The 16631-nt window shown below is 49.6% G+C and overlaps 2 protein-coding genes across 2 annotated transcripts in view; one reads left to right on the top strand and one right to left on the bottom strand.

Moving 5' to 3' along the window:
* The window catches only part of DNAH1 (dynein axonemal heavy chain 1), a 72790-nt gene that overhangs the window by 9236 nt on the left and 46923 nt on the right, over window positions 1-16631 (bottom strand). Inside the window, exons 48-61 of the mRNA XM_031611694.2 lie at window positions 15704-15934; window positions 14137-14333; window positions 13152-13287; window positions 12121-12329; window positions 11039-11210; window positions 10512-10703; window positions 9621-9731; window positions 8417-8602; window positions 3932-4123; window positions 3326-3493; window positions 2507-2698; window positions 2113-2244; window positions 1584-1709; window positions 822-941 (exon numbers count right to left, since the gene is read on the bottom strand). Coding sequence (XP_031467554.2) covers window positions 822-941; window positions 1584-1709; window positions 2113-2244; window positions 2507-2698; window positions 3326-3493; window positions 3932-4123; window positions 8417-8602; window positions 9621-9731; window positions 10512-10703; window positions 11039-11210; window positions 12121-12329; window positions 13152-13287; window positions 14137-14333; window positions 15704-15934 — 2364 coding nt within the window. The remainder of the gene's footprint in view (window positions 1-821; window positions 942-1583; window positions 1710-2112; window positions 2245-2506; window positions 2699-3325; window positions 3494-3931; window positions 4124-8416; window positions 8603-9620; window positions 9732-10511; window positions 10704-11038; window positions 11211-12120; window positions 12330-13151; window positions 13288-14136; window positions 14334-15703; window positions 15935-16631) is intronic.
* LOC116241073 (HAUS augmin-like complex subunit 3) lies at window positions 309-8392 on the top strand. Its single transcript, XM_031611693.2, has 5 exons — window positions 309-493; window positions 4609-5804; window positions 5976-6415; window positions 6823-7039; window positions 7154-8392. Exons 2-5 carry the CDS (start codon window positions 4626-4628, stop codon window positions 7370-7372), a joined length of 2055 nt encoding a protein of 684 aa, XP_031467553.2. The 5' UTR covers window positions 309-493; window positions 4609-4625; the 3' UTR covers window positions 7373-8392.

Here is a 16631-nt window from a genome sequence, read left to right as displayed (position 1 = left end):
CAGATTAGGGGCCACATCTACAGCACTTTTGTTGATGTGATGTTTGCTGAGGTGTGCAGACCAAGGCTCAGACAACCTCATTGTTACCTACCAAGATCACCTAATCCCATTTCAGCCCATCATTCATGTGCATGGCACACCCCCTGCTAGGCAGATTTAACTTTCTGAAGCAGCAGAAATTACACCTTTTCTTGCTTAGCAAGTTTTTGGCTATTTTTGCAAGTTTACTCCGCTCTTGGAACATCACCAGCTACCACAGACAGCCCAAATGAACACCAGGAAGCAGAGGACTGGGAGAAACCTCCTTCAGGCAGAGCCCAGCATTGGCATCTCAGAGCTCGTTAGCCTGCAAAGTGAGAGCAGGTGGGTGGGAAAAACCTGTGGGGAATACAACAGCAGCAGCTGCCAGAGTCATCTTCTTGGTCCTCTGAAAGGGCACCAGAAGGCTCACTGGAGAGAGGGAAGAGGAAGTGGTCCTTATCTCTGGCACCAGGTACTGGTTAAGCAATGTCACTCTGAGCTCCTGCTGTCCTAGAGGCACTAAAAGCTGTTATAGGGTGTATTAGTATTGTTCTGTGTGTTTTAGAGTATAATGAAGAATGAAAGATCTCCAGAAATTGATGTTTTGCTTGCTTACAGAAGGCCCCTGCTTCCTTGTGTTGATTCCTCTAAACAGGGAAATTCAGCTGGGATGAATATAGACCTTGCTTGATACTGGGAGGATCAGGGTGCAGCTCTGTGCATAGCAGCCTCAGGCTTTGTGCTGCAGAAAGCTGCTTCCCCAGCCCCACCGACTTAGCTTTTTACCCTGTGGATCTTACCAAGTTCTTGATCCACTTGTTTGCTTGTCTTTGAGGGTCTATGTAGTGAGTCCATCGCTGGGAGAACCGTGTTATTACCCCATTCTCCACAGACAGCGTGTCATTTGGTAAACCAGCAATCTAATTGGGGAAATAAAACCTTAGTTTAGCAGCCACTGGGAGCGTTTGGAAACACAAGACAGCTGATCTCCTTGTTTCAGGAGCTGGCTGACCTGTTCTCTCTTTAATGTGTTTATTGCTGTTTGTGCTGGATCAATTTTGGGGCTCAGATTCAGGGAGTGCCTTTTGCATGTGGGATGGTAGCTACAATATGTAATAAGGCTTATCCTGAGATGCCCTTGCTATCCTGGCCCCTGAGTGGTCGTGCTGTGGAGATTATGGCTGGGTAGGGGATGGTGGTGAGAGGTTCTGAAGAGATGCAGTTCTCTTTGGAGCAGCTGAGCCATAGGACAGAGCTGTGCTGGCTGAATTAGGGGGTGGGCAGGCTACAGCCAAGGCTTTGCTGTAATCTTGTGCTGTGTAAAGTGGAAACCCAACAGCTTGAGCTGTATGATGCACCCAGGGCTGCTGCTGCCCTGGATGCTGCCAGGTCCCCTTCTGCTCATTGAGCAGTGTGCCCTGAAAGTAACTACTGAGCTCTCTTGGGGTCTCTCCTTCGGTAAAGTAGTTCCTAATTAATTGTGCTGAGTGCTTTAGCCTTTACCTGAAGCAGTCCTGTCCCCTACCTTTTCAGCCTCCTGTATAATCTTTTCCATAACTTGCCTGCCAGGAGCGGATTTCCACAGGGTCCCCAAGAGTGCTGATCAGGGTTGGCTCCTCGGTGTGAGGAATATTGTTTTCTGAGAGCCTGCTCAGCCACTCCTTGCACAGTGCTACACGGTAGTGACCCTGCCAAAAGAAGCACCATCACAGTCTTTTAGTAGCAACTATTCCACTCTGTGCAACGAAACCCTCCTGCTTCTATTCAAACGTGACCCTGTGCAGCCTCTAGCACAAATGGAGAAAGATCCAGGAGGGAGGTTGCATCCTTTTGCCCTATTCCGTGTGTCCAGCTTGAAGGGAGTGGTGTTACAGCTCTGACCTTGCTCTTAGGAGGTAGCCAAATGCCAAGGCAGTGCTGACAGACATCCTGGGCAGCCAGGTCACCAGAGGAGCTGGCAAGTACAGCAAACTGTGCCAGCTGCTGACCCCAAAACAGGGCAGAATCTGACTTGAAGCCCATCTAGCTGGCAACAGCAAAGGGCAGAAGAGCAGAGCAGCCAACAGAGCCCAGGGAGCACTGCATACTTACAGTAAAAGGGCCCAGGTAGGCGACAAAGCCAGCTGCAAGCAGCACGTCCCCAGCAATGTTGTTGATCTTGTAATCCAGGTTCTCAACGGTGTCCTGCCAGCGCACCTTCTCATCAGCCAGGCTGTTTATGAGCTGTGGAATAAGATGCACATGTGAGAGCTGCTGTGTCGCTCTCATTTATCCCTGTAACTGGCTAAGGGAGCTGTGGCACAGGGAAGATTAGCTACATCAGCCCTAATGTGCTGCTGAGATCTGGCCAGGCAGCTCCAATCTAGCATTGCCATAAGCTGCAGGCACATAATGTTGCTGGAAGTGGCATGCACAGATTTTCATCACTGTGCCCCTTGGCCTGAAGTCAGGCTGTCTCTTGTAAGAAGGCAGAGCTGTTCCCTACCGTAGCAGCACGGCCCAATCTCTGCTGACACTGCTCACACTTCATCTCCAGTTCCTTCTTCTTGGCTATGCAGTTGTTGTACTTGGCTTGCAGAATGGCAATACCACTTTCAACATCCTTCAGGCGTTGCTTAGCTTCCTCAAGGACCTGCTGAGTTGCACGCAGGTCCTCTTCTGCCTCTCGCCAGGCTTGCTGGGGAGATATACAAGGAAACAGTGGTAATGCTGTGCTTGTGGTCAGGCTCCTCCCCAAAAGCCAAGACCATCCAGCAGGAGCTAGTTCAGGAAAGAACTGTCTTTTTTTTTTCCATACAAGCACTAACTGGAGCTGAGATCCTTCCCTGTGCAACAAAGGCTGCAGAACTCCACTGGGAGATTCTTCATTCCCAGGCATAAAAGCAGGAGTGAGGAAGTAGTTTGTGTGCAGCTTCAAAAAGCCAGGAGCCTGCATGAGCTTACTGCTCAGGATGTGGCCCACTCTTGAATAGGAGGAAAGTTTCCACTGCTTACCCCAGAATAATAATACAGAAAACACTAAGCTTGGAGAGGATTAAGCTGAAGCACAAATGAGATATGGGAGTGCTTCTGGAAGTAGTTTCTACCAAGGATTTGGCCCTAAGGGCACAGCACCAATTCTGTCTCAGTGTGATTTTTCCCCACTTTATTAAGCTAATGAGTTTCTGGGTTTAGTGGTTCTGCCAGGGCTTGACTGGAGTCTAAATCCTGAGCTGCACACCAAATCTGGGGACTCATCACACAGAGAGGACCGTAGTCCTGTGTCCCCTGACACCAAGAGCAACCTGACCGTGCTGCCTCTTACCCGCTTGGGCTCCACAACCTTGGCTGCAAAGTGGTACTTGTGCATGGCACGCACCCACTGGCAGATGGAGGTGCAAGCTTTGGAGACTTTGGAGATGGCAGCTGGCTGGAACTCCTTACTGTCAATGTATGGCTGGATGGCCTTGATCACGGTGTCTGGAATGTTGTCCTGTGAGCAGTGGTGGGAGAGAAAGGAGACTGGAGATGAGGGTGCCAGAGATCTGATGGAGGAGGGTCAGAAAAGGCTTCTCCCAGTGGCTGCAGCCTGCCCCAGGGCTGCTAAGGGCAATGAAGGCATTGCACTGGAGCAAGAGAATCACACTGCTCTGTGATGAGGCCTGGAAAGCACAGCAGTGGGCTTGGGTGAATCCCTTCCTCTACCATATGTCAGGATTTCCATCCAGCTCTTTCAACTGGACAGAGCAGAGTCCCACAGTCCAAAGCAATGAAGCCAGCTGACATAGGAGCTTCCAGGCCAAACACTTCCTTATTCTCAGTGCTACTGAAAGGTGTTGCCTGGAAGGAGCTTTAAGCCTCATTGCTGTGAGCAAGATCTGTGCAAGGTAATGACAATCCCCAGTCACAGCTCCGCTCTGTTGCCACTTACCTTATCATACTTAAACAGGCTGTCCAAGAATTTTCCTGGGTCCTGGAGAAGGCCCCTGCCTGGTTCCCAGTAATCATCCACCTTGGTGCCCAGCTTCTCCCCTAACACTTTCTTGGGTTTGACTTCCTTCATGATGCAGACTGCTTCGATCACCATTTTCACACCGACGGGAGGCCGCTGCATCGCTCGTACCTTAAACCCAAATGGAGACAATGGGTTGGCTTGGTCCTTGGTGAGATGGGTGTTTCAACCTCAGCTGGGGTGGAGGAAGGACACTGAGAGGAGGGAGAGGTATCGGAAGAGAAAGCTGATTATCAGAAAAGCTACAGAGAAAACTGAGGAGGCTGGAAAGAGCTCTGCCCCAGTGCTCTATGATGGATATCTTCAGGCTGTAGATGTCTTGGCAAAGCAACCAGAGCTGTATGCCCTGGGGAAGGGGAAAAAGCAGACGTGGGGTATGGGCAGGCTTTCTCTCTTGCTCTGTGGGCTCTCATTTGTCTTGTACCCCACTCTGAGAATGCTGCAGGGCCTGGAACACGGGAGTAAGTCTGCATCAGTTGTGGAGAGACTGCTGGAGTCCTTCCTCAAGCAGCCTGCTAGGAGAGCTACTGGGGCACTTCTGGGATGGCTTTGGGTGTCAGGGCTCTTAGGAATAACTCCTGCTTTGTCCCTTCTAGTGTTGGCCATCCTTGCCATGTCCAGCCGGAGACGTTCCCAGACCTTCCTCCAAGACACAGCCAGTAAAGGGGCAGAGTTTGTGAAGACACTGCGGCTGTTCTACCCACAGGCAGATGCCCTCTGTGAGAAGGACTTTGACTGGCTCTTTGACTGCCCCGAGACAGAGCAGTTCATCAAGTGGTTCTGCAAAACAGTGGGAGAAGAGAACGTGCTGAGCCCGGCTGAGGTGCAGGCCTATGATGCTCTGGTGGCTGCAGGCAAACCTATCCTGGAAGGTGATGCCCTTAAGCAGGCATTGCAGAAGTGCCAGAAGACCCCGCAGCTCACACGTGTGATACCAGAGGCTGAGGGAAGCTCTCTGGAGGCCTTGCAGCAGGAGATCCAGGAGCTGGATGGATACCGTGCCCGTCAGCTCTGGAGGCTCAACAAGCTGCAGGTTTGGGCAGCCAGCCTGCAGCAGGAGCTGAGGTATTTGGAGGAGGAGGAGAAGGTGACAAAGGAGGTCTTGAGGAAGGCTCACGTGGAGCTGAGAGTGGAGATCTTCCGAACCACCACTGTCCTGAAGCAGCTCGTTGAGCTTGCAAAGCAGCAGGTAGAGGAGTATGAGAAAGCAAGGAAAGGCCAGCCGTCAGCACTGCTGCATGAGATGGACCTCAGAGGTTACATAGAGCTTGAGCAACAGTTCACGGATGCGTTTGAGTGCTTAATGGAGCAGGTCCTGCCTGGGAGCGCTCAGACTCCAGAAAGCAGTGTGCAGGAAAGGCTGGAGGCTGCAATACAGGTGGACTCAGCCTCAGAAATAATGGGAGGAAGAAGAGCAGCCCCTCATCCAGAGTATGCAGAGACAGTCGCAGCTGAAAGCCAGGGAATAAAGATTCAAGGCTCAAGGGCAGAACCTCCAGTGGATGGGAGGAGTGAGAGTGAGGAGCTGAGTGTGGGGGACGTGGAGGAGAAAGGTGACAGCCAGGATGCCACAGAGAGAATGGACATCAAGCGAAAGGGGCTAAAAAGCCTTAGGACTAATGGAGATGAAATAATGGGCAACCGAGACAATTTCTGGATGGAGCTGAGCCAGCTGGAGACAGCATATATCTGTGCTCAGATGGAAGTTATAGCCATGTCGGCCAAAGTGGAAGGCAACTGTGCTGCCTTAAATTGGGCCCAGAAGACTCTGGAAGCTCTCAAGGAGAACAAGGTAGGATTAGTGCTCCTTTTCAATCTCATCCTTCGTAGCACGGTGTGCCTGTGCTGCAGCGCTCATCCACCACACACTGGGGCACAACAAATGTGCCTAGAGGTTGTGACCAAGCTGGGCAATGCCAGCAATGTGCCCTGACTGTGGTCTCCCTTATCTTCCCTCATACAGCATGCAGTAGAAGCCAAGCTTCAAAGTCAGGCTGCCACGTTCAAGAAGCAGCTTTACACCCTGCGCTGTGACATTGCTCAGATCCAGACCCACCAGCTGCTGCCCCAGGTGAAGGCAGCAGCCAGCCTCTTCCTCCTGCCCATCCTGCAGGAAAAGCTCCGTCTGGATGACGCTCGTCTGCAGGATGTTGGCCGGAGGCAGGAGGAGGCAGCTGCGTGGGTGACGAGCCAGCAAAGCCGCCTGGATCTGTTGGAGCTGCAGCTGAAACGGGAGAAAAAGGAGCTGGACCAGAAGGCTGCTTGGCTGGGAGAGACAGAAACTGTCCTGAAGAATGCCCAGGCCAAGCTGCAGGCATATCGTGACTGCTGCAAAGAGGCCAGCTCCTCCATGAAGGGTTCTGCACGCGCACAGATAGAGCCTGAAGGCTCCATTGCCATGCGGTAAGGTTCTAGGTCTGTGTGTTCACTCCTCATGAACAAGACATGGAGAATGTGGCACGGGAACAGGGAAAGCTTCTGGTAGATGAAAGCTACCAGACAATGTTGTTCTACCAGTGCTGGGCCACCCTGACTCCATGGTGGAGTGAAATTCTCCAGGAGATGGTATCATTTTCTTCCTGGCTGTTCTGGGGGTGATGCAGTGAGGAATGGCCTTGGAAAAGAGAATGAATCTTCATTCAAACAAAAGTTTTCCTAGGATGAAGCACAGAGGCACATCTTCAGCTGTCCTCTCACTGTCACACCACAGTCACTGGCATCCTACTTCCATAGCACGCATTGTCCCCTGAGGCCTGTTCTTCTTTTGTGATGTCAGATGCTCACATCTCTGGTTGCCTTCTCTCTTGCAGGCTTTGGGGTGTGCTGATGGGGCAAGATCAGGATGAGCAGCAATCCTGCAACTACAAGGCCATAGCAACCCATAGCTCCCAGCTGGTGCAGGAAAAAAGGGAGCTGGAAGCACAACTGGCAGTTCCTATTCCCCAACAATCCAACCTGGAGTCCACCATAGAGGACCTCTACTGGCAGCTGTACAATGACTCCAAACAACTGCAGCTTTGCTCTCCAGTAAGCAAGGAGCTCTGTCCATCCGTTCCCCTGCTCCATTAGGGTTGCACAGTAGGTGGACTAAGCTGTTTATATACTGTGTGTGTTCTAATGCATTTGGTTTCTGGCCTTCAGGAGACTGCTGAACTGATGCAGCAGCTGATCACCATCCAGGATGTTCTGCACCAAAATCTGACAGAACTCCTGAGTGACCTGAAGGTTAAACGCAGCTCTCTGCAGGACCCCAGCCTGCAGGCAGAGCGCAAACTCTACCTTCATTTCTTCTGCAATGAGGATCGGCTGAGAGAGGTGGTGGAAGAGCAGGAGCAGCGGGCTTTGTCTTCCTCCAAGTGACTACTGATGGAGCTGCCCTAGGCAAAGGAGTAGATCAAAATGATGCCTTCTCCTTGTTGTGCAAAGTGGTATTCTCATCTAGTTAGGATGACACATTTATCTTAGACTGGGAGAGATCCCTGGTGGCCCTGGCTCCAGTGGCAGGGTATGGTAATGGTCAGTAGTTAGGCTTAAAATAAGCATGGAGCTCATTCCTTAAGCAGAGAGTTTCTGAAAGCCACTGGGAGGGTAAGATGATATGTAAGAATCTGAAGCACTTTCGAATTGGCATTTGGAAACCTTGTATAGTGAGGAGACTTCTTGCTATGACAGCCCTACAACGGGATGGGTGCTGCCTGCATCCTTCTCCACTTTCTTGGGGAAAGGAATTGTGCATGTTTTGGGGGAAATAAAAAGGTCTGTTTTTCACAATTGCAGAAGAAATGAGTCTGTCTCTCCTCACCATAACTGTCCTGCCCTGTGCAGTAAAAACTCCTACCCTGTATCTACTACCACAATCCTTTGCTGAGGACTCTATCTGTACTGCTTGTTGAGATTATGGGTATGGGCTGTGACGTTTCCTACTGTAGACTCAGGGCTACCTTGTTCACTCTGACCATTCTATTTCAAGCCAGTTTCCTTGAAGTTAGCCTACTGACCCTTGCCTCTTCTCCTCTGCCTGCTATTAGATCTCCTTTCCAAAGAGGGTGTGCCAGTAGATCTATGTCCATGCTATGCAGCTGACACTCAGGGTGGCATCATGACACTGCTTGCTCCCATGGACAAGGACAGCACTATAGCATACAGTATGACTCTCTGTAGGACAGAGAAGAGAAGAAGTGGCTGGTAGAGGATGTGCAGGCAATTAGCCCACCATATGTGCTTCAGGGATAGAGGTGGTGGAAAAGGCTGTGGACTGTGCAAATTTATACAAGAGGAATTGCAGCAAAGTGCTGTTCAGCTCAGCTGTAGCAGACTGAGGTCAAAACCTTGCTGTCCTTCCTGCCCCTCAGAAACACATTCCACCACAACACCCACCTGTGCCACCATCCCCCTTAAGCTTACCTCTGTAACATCACTTTTTTTGAGGTTTCTCAGGCTGGCCAGAGCACTATCTAGGGCAGGAAGGGCTTCAGCCAGGTCCTTCTGAGCATCATCTGCAATGGCTTGGGCTCTCTGGGCTTTTTCATTGGCCTTCATCTCCTCAGCCTGAACAGCAGTTCTTGTCTCTTCAGCAACAGCTGTGTCCACCTGCAGTAGCAGAGACAGTCTCAGAAGCACAGCTGGACCCAGAGCATCTATTTGGTGCTCTGCATTGCTAGGTAAGGATCACAGCAGTCCTAATAACCATGCTTTTTCTTCCAGCATACACATGCTGCTCTGTCATAACAGCAGGAGATTGTAAATCCACAAGCTCCAGCTCTGGCTGCCCTGGAACACTGTTAGCCCAGTAGGAAACTAGCTGTTCTACCTATTTCTCCAGTTAGCTCAGAGAGTGGATGCGACAGCAAACATATAGGGACATATAGGAATAAGATGTGCAGAGATTTGTTTCTACAACTGTCATTCTGTTAGTCCTTAAGGATTCAAGCACTACCAGGAGGTACAAAGGACATGTAGAATGTAGCCAAATCTTGTTCTGTGAGTGGATCAGGCCACCTCTAGGAAGCTGTGTGAGAGAAGTGTGTGCGTAGACCACCCTGCAAGCAGGGCTGTATGGTGTTTGTGCCTCAGTGTAGCCATGCCACAGTGAGGAGATGGGCAGGGTGGAACTTTAGGAGGAGGGAAGAAAAAGCTCCCTTTTCCTCAGCAACCTGAGTGACTGTGTGATAACCCCTGAGCCTCAGGCTGGCAGGGCAGGCTGGATCAATGTCCAGATGTATGGTGGGAGGTGTGGGAAGGAGCCCTTTTAGCAGCAGCTGTCTGGCCTTTAAGCTGCCTTGGGCTACCCGAGGACTGAGTTAGTATAGCCTGTGTGTGCAAGGAGCTTATCCAGTGAGGAAAGGGAGCTACTAGCTTGATTTCTTGCTTCCCTGGGCTGTGGCTTCATGCAGGAATGGATGAACCATTACATGAGCTAGGAAGCTGGGAGGGTCCCCAGCACACTTCTCCCTGGCAGTGCTACTGTGCTAAACTAATCTGCAGCTCTTGTACTTGCAGATAAAGCACAATTCCTTGCAAGTTCTGCAAGGCCTCCCCACACTCTGCATTCAGTATGAGCTGCCAGAAGTGGAAATATGAAAATTGTGGGGCTGTCCAGCAGCAGTACCTGCAGCTGCTCCATGGTTGCCAGTGTGTCCTTGGCTGCCTGTGCCAGGAGAGGGCGGGCAGACTCCAGCTCTTCCTGCATCCTCGCTACATCCTCTGCTGTTTGCAGGAGCTGTGGGAGCAGAATAGAGTGAGAGCCCCAGGGAAGGTATGCAATGCCCTGGTGGGTGTTTGATACAGGTCTTGCCATAGCCCAAAATCCAACTCTAATGCTGTGGTGTGCTTAGACAGGACTGCCTGTGTCACAGGCAAGAGGTTAATGAGTGGCTGGCACATGCATGAAGTCCCAGAGACAGCCTTCCTGTAGGGTCAGCTCTGCTTCTGCCTCCAATCCATCACAGAATCACAGAATGGCCAGGGTTAGTCCATCCTAACCAACTGCTGGTTCATAGTGTTTGGATTAGGGACCTCCTCACTCACATTTGCTATCTGGGGTATTTGTGTGTCTTATAATCCAAACCCAGATTCAGGCATGCATTATTGTCTATAAAGAAGTACTAGCTGTGCTCTGAACATGTCTAGCATGGGAAACATTAGCTTGAGGCTGTTGTTCCCAAGCTGCAGCCTGCAGGCACTTTCTGTACACAAGCTCCTGGCAGTCAGTAAGCAGAAGCATGCTGTTGTTATAAGGCTTTCAATTAAAAGATTAATAAGGAAGATCCTGAGAGATGGGCTAACAGAGAACTCTATGGTACCCAAAGTATGGGGACCATTATTGCTTTTAGCACTGCTGCAGACTCAGACCTATGGGAGGACTGAGCCCAGCAGAACGCATCGTTCTCATTTGCTGTAGCATGAGTTTTCTCCTGTTAACCAGCTGTGTGTGGGGCATCTCACCACATCTCTGCAGCTATAAAAACAATGCTCTGAACGTGGGTTGTGGAGGACAGACCTTGTCCAGGCCTCCTTCCATCCTGTTTTTGGCTGTTTTCAGCTCCTGTTTCTTTTTTCCAATCAGGGAACAAAAGATGCTGAGGAAATCGAGGTAACTCTTAGGAGTGACATAATTGTGTCTGGCCAGCTCAGCCAGGTACACCTGGCACTTCCTTGCCACGCTCTGATGGATTTCTACACACATTTGAACCTACAAGAAAGGAAAAAAAACGATTTTACTCAGTGTTGCATGTTAGGCAAGTCTATAGAGAGTGTGTAGGGAGCACAGGGGGTGGACTTAAAAGTGCCTTAGTGTACACTCACAGCAGAGTTTGTGCATGTGGGTGGGCTTCAGTGCCACAGAGGGTAAGAAATGAACTTGGTATTTCAAGGCATATAAAATCTAATTGCTTCTGGATTTTAATGAACTGATTATGAAATATTGCTGCTCCAGGATGGGACCTTTCTGCAGGTGTCCTGCATCTGTTGCCTACGTGCAGCTGGAGATGAAGCACATATAAGAGCTGTGCTTTGTGTGGCACCTACCATCCCATCCACAGTATCGGTGCTGGCACCGAGATGCGGGTTCTCATGCAGGAAGGAAAAGGCAACACATTGCAGGGCTTCAGCAGGCCACTCGTTAAACCAGTCAATGGTACAGCAGTTCACAAGAGAGGGAAACTGTCTCAAGCGTGCACGGAACACTTCTCCAATAGGGCTGGATGGGAAGGCATGCAGAAAAGAAATGTTACAACTGATTATAGATACAAAGGGTAAAGCAGCTTTCCCATTTGCCTAGAGCAATCCTTAAATCCTGCAGTGCAATAGGGAAGGGAGTATACCAAAAGAAGAAGAAAGAAGGAAGGGGAAAGGGAATGAAAATTTAGGCATGTTTCACATGTTCTAAGGTGCAGCTCACACATCACATCTGGGTATATTCTGGGAGGATCGAGAGGGTGGTGATGTTTTCTGCTTCCTCCCTAGGAAGGGCACCGAGGAGGTAAGAAAACAGTGTGATCTGAAGTCCACAGCAAGAGATGGATTGTAGAGATTGTGTCACCAGATCAAACTGATGGCAATGATTCTCCTGTGGGTATACGTGCTGAGACTGCCCTGCACATTCATGCAGCCCCTCTCCAAGCTTGAATTTAATCTGTATCACAAGCATGTTGATAGGACAAGGGGGAATGGTTTTAAATTGAGACAGGGGAGGTTTAGGTTAGATATTAGAAGGAAGCTTTTCACTCAGAGGGTGGTGATGCACTGGAACAGGTTGCCCAAGGAAGCTGTGGATGCCCCATCCCTGCAGGCATTCAAGGCCAGGCTGGATGTGACTCTGGGCAGCCTGGGCTGCTGGTTGGTGACCTGCACACAGCAGGGGGTTGGAACTCAGTGATCACTGTGGTCCTTTTCAACCCAGGCCATTCTATGATTCTATGTTCTTAAACTTCTGAAACTTCATCTTAAAACCAGCATATTATAAAAAAGAAAAAAACATCTCCTCCTTGGGGAAGGTAATATACAAACCCTACTTCTCTTCCAACGTTGAAAAACAAAGATCCTGTGAAGGCAAAGCACGGGGAAGGAATAATTAACACTGACAGCACCATCCTGCCCTTGAGCTGTACCTCATGCACAGGACCATGTGGATATTGCTGCGAACCCGTCCTGTGTATGCAGCCATCAGGTTGGCCTTGGTGGGCTGCAGCCCCAACTCTCGCACAACAGGCTTCATGGCTGTCATGATCTGCTCTTGATCATCAGGGCTGTAAATGTTGGGAACGTCACCGGAGTTGAGCAGGTTGTTGATATCCTCAAGGAAGGACTCGTTTTTAATCTAAGTAAATGAGGCGGAGAGAAAAAAGTTGTAAGAGAGTCAGGTCTCTGTATGACATATAACAAACTTCTGCATAAATACAGCCCACAGCCTCTGCTATAAGAAATTGTTTCCACGATTGCTGGGCTCCAGTAAGGGATATTCATGTCTCAGGGCCAGCATTTGCAATTGAACAGCCACGTTCAGCCACTTCAGAGGCGGAGACGTCTGGGAACAAGCGTTCCTTCTGCTCATTCACCATCTCCTTACAGATACATTATGCTTGGGGTTTTGCTCCGTGCCTTGCAGTGACTCTGTGACCAGACCCCACTCCCAGGGTGCTCCAGGTCCTTGTTTCTCCATCACAGCTGAACGCTTCACTGTTAGGATAAAGCTCATTGATATGAGAGGCAGAGTAATCGTAGGGACATGTCACAGGCTGCGGGATGATCTCCCTCCAGAGCTGCACTCACCTCTCCGCCCTTGCTACATCAGAAATACACAGCATCCATCTACTTGTCTAAATGTACCCTCCAATGCCCCCGCCCTTCTCCCACATATGCTCCTCACTGCAGGGAGAAGGATGAGCGAACAAGCAGCATTTGACAGATGCTCATCTCTCTGCTTAGGGCACCGCTTGAAGCAACCTGGTTCCTATGATAACGATGGCAGTATAAAAACCCATGGGAAATACAACCACGAATTCCAGGAGTTAGTCTACAGCTACACTTTACAGTAACAAGCCAATGTTATCCTGTATTAAGCTCCTCAGGGAAAATTCTTCAACTTAAAGATGTGATCCTGACTCCTTACAAGAAGTCAGCCATGCTAACACTCCCATACCTGTGTGTCCACAAAAAGGAACGTCTTGGGTACGCTTTCAAGGCCTGCCTTCATCATGATCTTCCTCACATCGTCTTGCCATTCGGTCACACCGTAATTCTTGGACAATTCGATCTGGAAACACTCATATTCTGCCCTAAAGGAAAGAGAAGCCTTTGAAATGACATCCAATGAAACTGCCTTCTTTTGTCAGTCCTGAGAATGCATTTTGGTCAAGCAAGTTGTTCTCCTGCAGAGTCCTGAGCACCCCTCTGTCCTTGGACATGTTTAGCCATCAACCCAAGAATATGCTTCACTCACAGCAATACCTGAGCTAGCTAGGAAGAATAATTCCATTAGCAACCAGTGTCACACTGTAAGTACCCAAGTGCAACCCCTTACACAGTGCCTTGGAGTACAAAAGGAAGCAATTCACCAAGGGTTTTTTGCGTGTGATGTTGCACTTTGCACCTGGTTTTGCCGAGGAATCATGGCTGTGTTTTTGAGGGTCACATTCTGTATTCAGAACTGAAAGAAACTTGCTTCTCCAGCCCATTTTTATTCCTCTTCCCATTTCTCCCTTGAGGCCCTTTGGCTCCCAAGACTCACAGGTGCCACACGGCAGACTGTCATTGTCACTTGGGTACTCTGTCACTGGTGATTCTCACCTTCATCTTCCTGCTGCCCTTCTCCCAGGAAGGAGCCTTCCTCTCTGCCACAGCCATGCTGAGTGCTGCATAGACCATTGAGCTGATGTGGGTTGGATTACATTTGTTCATTCACTGCATGCACACGGCAGCAACCCAACTACTAGCAAGCGAGAGCCCAACTTTCCTGGTGCAGATGTACACACTAACTTGAGTTCTAGCTCTTGAGTGTTAAACCTGAAGAGTCAGCATCCTCAAAAATGTGCAAAGCAGTAGCAGGAAGGGCAGGAAAAGAGAATCTCTGGAGGCAGCCCCCATGGAGCTGCTCCACTTTATGTGCACAGGAGCACATCACTTACATGTGAGATGCCAGCCTGGTGAGAGACTGCCTCCCACTCCCCCCAACACCCAGGAGGAGGGCATTCCCTGGGGCCTGCCGCAGGATCCGGCTGATTCGGCAGATGTGCTGCATTGCATCCATGAAAAGCTCCAGCTTCATCTCTGCAGTGTTGGTTTGGTTGTACTCTTCCAGGTAATCCTCTAGCACAGCTTTCAGCTACGGGCAGAAGCAGACAGTTATGGCTGATTGTTACAAGCAATTGTGAGGAGGTGCACTTGTAATTGTGTGTAAGCACAGGTAGCTATCTGGGAGGGCAGAGCTTGGTGCTCATTCGGTCCTAGGAGCAGCTGCTTCTCTCAGTCACTGCCTAGGAGCTACCTGCAGGGATGGCTCTGTTTGCTCCATGTTCCTATAGGAACTGCCAAGGAACTGGGCTGAATTGAGCTGATGGTGATGGCAGCAGTTGCTGAATAGAGACCTGTAAGTAACTCAGGCTAAGGTCTGCTGATCCTGGTGATGCTGCTTGCCTGGAAAAGCAGCAAGGAGTGATCCAAAACACAACAGCTTATGGCTGCCTGACCTGTGCTGTTCCAGGATCTGTATTTAGGAGGGCTGCTGATTCTATAGCTGACTCCTGCCTGCTGAATCCTGAGGTTAGGGTGCTGAAAGGGCAGGTGCTGGAAGGAAACTTTGCTGGCTAGCTAGAAAAGGTAGATTGGCACAGAGGTGCACTGCTTTTGTGGTCCAACTGCAAAAGATAATTACACAGCCTTCTGACTTTTCCAAAGCTCTGCTCAACAGTCCAGAGCACACGAGACAGAAAGATGTTCAGGATTTGGTCACAGCTCCTCAGGATTCTCACTGTAAACCTAGCCAAGTACCAGCAACTGGAATTCCTACAGTGCTGAGGTCCCTGCCTAGGAGACCAACGACCTCTGTGCATCAGGGGACTGTGCAGCAGCTTGGTAAGCCTGCCTGCCTCAGCTGTGCTCGCCTCAGTGGGGGACAGACCTAGCTACTTTGCAAAAAGGATTGGGAAGCTCAGTTAATTACCAGTCCTTGTCACACAGCTATCACAAGAGGGGAGATGACAGGATAATCATCTGTTTCTGATAATGAGTGCAAAACGCACTGCTCATTGCCTTTGCTTAATTACCACTACTAAAGTACTCACAGTATCTTTTCCAACAGGGAATCTGGCAGTAACATTAATTAGTTGCAAAGGTCAATTGTGAAGGCTTTAATGGCAAATGTAGTATTGTTTGGGGGTAATGTGCCATTTCTCTTCAGCAAATTTTACTTTTCATTCCTGAGTATGGCTTATTCAGGGGACTTGGCATAGCAGACAGCCCCCAGGATGACAATACAGAGACAGCTTGTTCCACCTCAACTTCCCATCCGTAGCAAACGCAACCACTGCCTGTATCTGGAGTAGAATTTCACATGAGGGCCCTAAGTAAGTCTGTGATTCCACGTACCTTCAGTTCAAGCAGCCCCGTGGTTGTTATTAACTCTTTTCTTTTGTTTGCAGAAGACGTGGAAGAGATGAACACAATTCATACTGCCAAGACCCCCAAGATCCTTACCTTTTCCTGGCTGTCAATTTCTTCATACAGTTTAATGTGTGCCTCTGGTTCCATGAAGTCCCCAAACAGAACTGGCTGGGACGGGACAACCTCCTCAAAAGTGGTGTCTAGTTTCTCCATCATACTTTTCATCAGGTTGTCAAACCAGGTCTGGTCCTCCTTGGTGACCAGGCGATCACAAAAGACCCGGCAGCTCTCATGGTACCACAGTCTCAGCAGGTGGTGTTTGTCCTGGTAGGAAATCCCAGCAAACATCCCCAGGAGAGAAGCAAAGAGGAGTTATGAGTCTCTCAGGCAGGAAGGCTGCTTTCCACCAAACACGTGGCCAGCCCCACTCCTGCTTCAAAGCAGCTGGAGAAAGAACTAGGAGGAGGAAGCTGCATTCCCTTCTCTCAAAAGCAACCCTTGTCAAAACAGCTGCTTGGCAGAGAGCTCATTGCAGCTGCAGTTAATACCTGCTCTGTATGTCCTCATGCCAAAGTTTCTTGGAGAGCTCTAAAATTTGTCCTTATCCTCCCCTCAGTATGACTTAATTTAAACTGTTTTCACAAATTCTTGTATTTTCTGCAGGTGTGGCACAGAACCAGGTCTCCAAGTACTTTCTGTGGTGAGTCAATACCCACAGACAAAGCTGTATTTATGGAGCGAGGTTCTCAGGGACCTGTCCTGAAGAGACAGAACCCTCTATTAGCATAAGATTTTAATAGGACAATCTCTCTCCCCCTCCATGGTCCCCCAGAGCTGCATCCAGCCCTACAGGAGTGAACGGCATTGGCTCTCTGTGATCACACAGCTGATGCTCCAAAACAAAGAAGCCTTGGGGTGATGGGATGTTCGGAGTCCTGTTGATCACTAAATTCATTAACAGTATGAAAATGCTACTTCAACAATAAACTGAGGTGTGAGCTGGAACATTTCTGGTCTTTCC

This window comes from Phasianus colchicus, chromosome 11 (genome assembly GCF_987193195.1).
Source record: "Phasianus colchicus chromosome 11, bPhaCol1.hap1.1, whole genome shotgun sequence".
Lineage (NCBI taxonomy): Eukaryota > Metazoa > Chordata > Aves > Galliformes > Phasianidae > Phasianus > Phasianus colchicus.
Note: the sequence above shows the minus strand (reverse complement) of the source record. Positions and strands in the feature narration are given on the sequence as shown.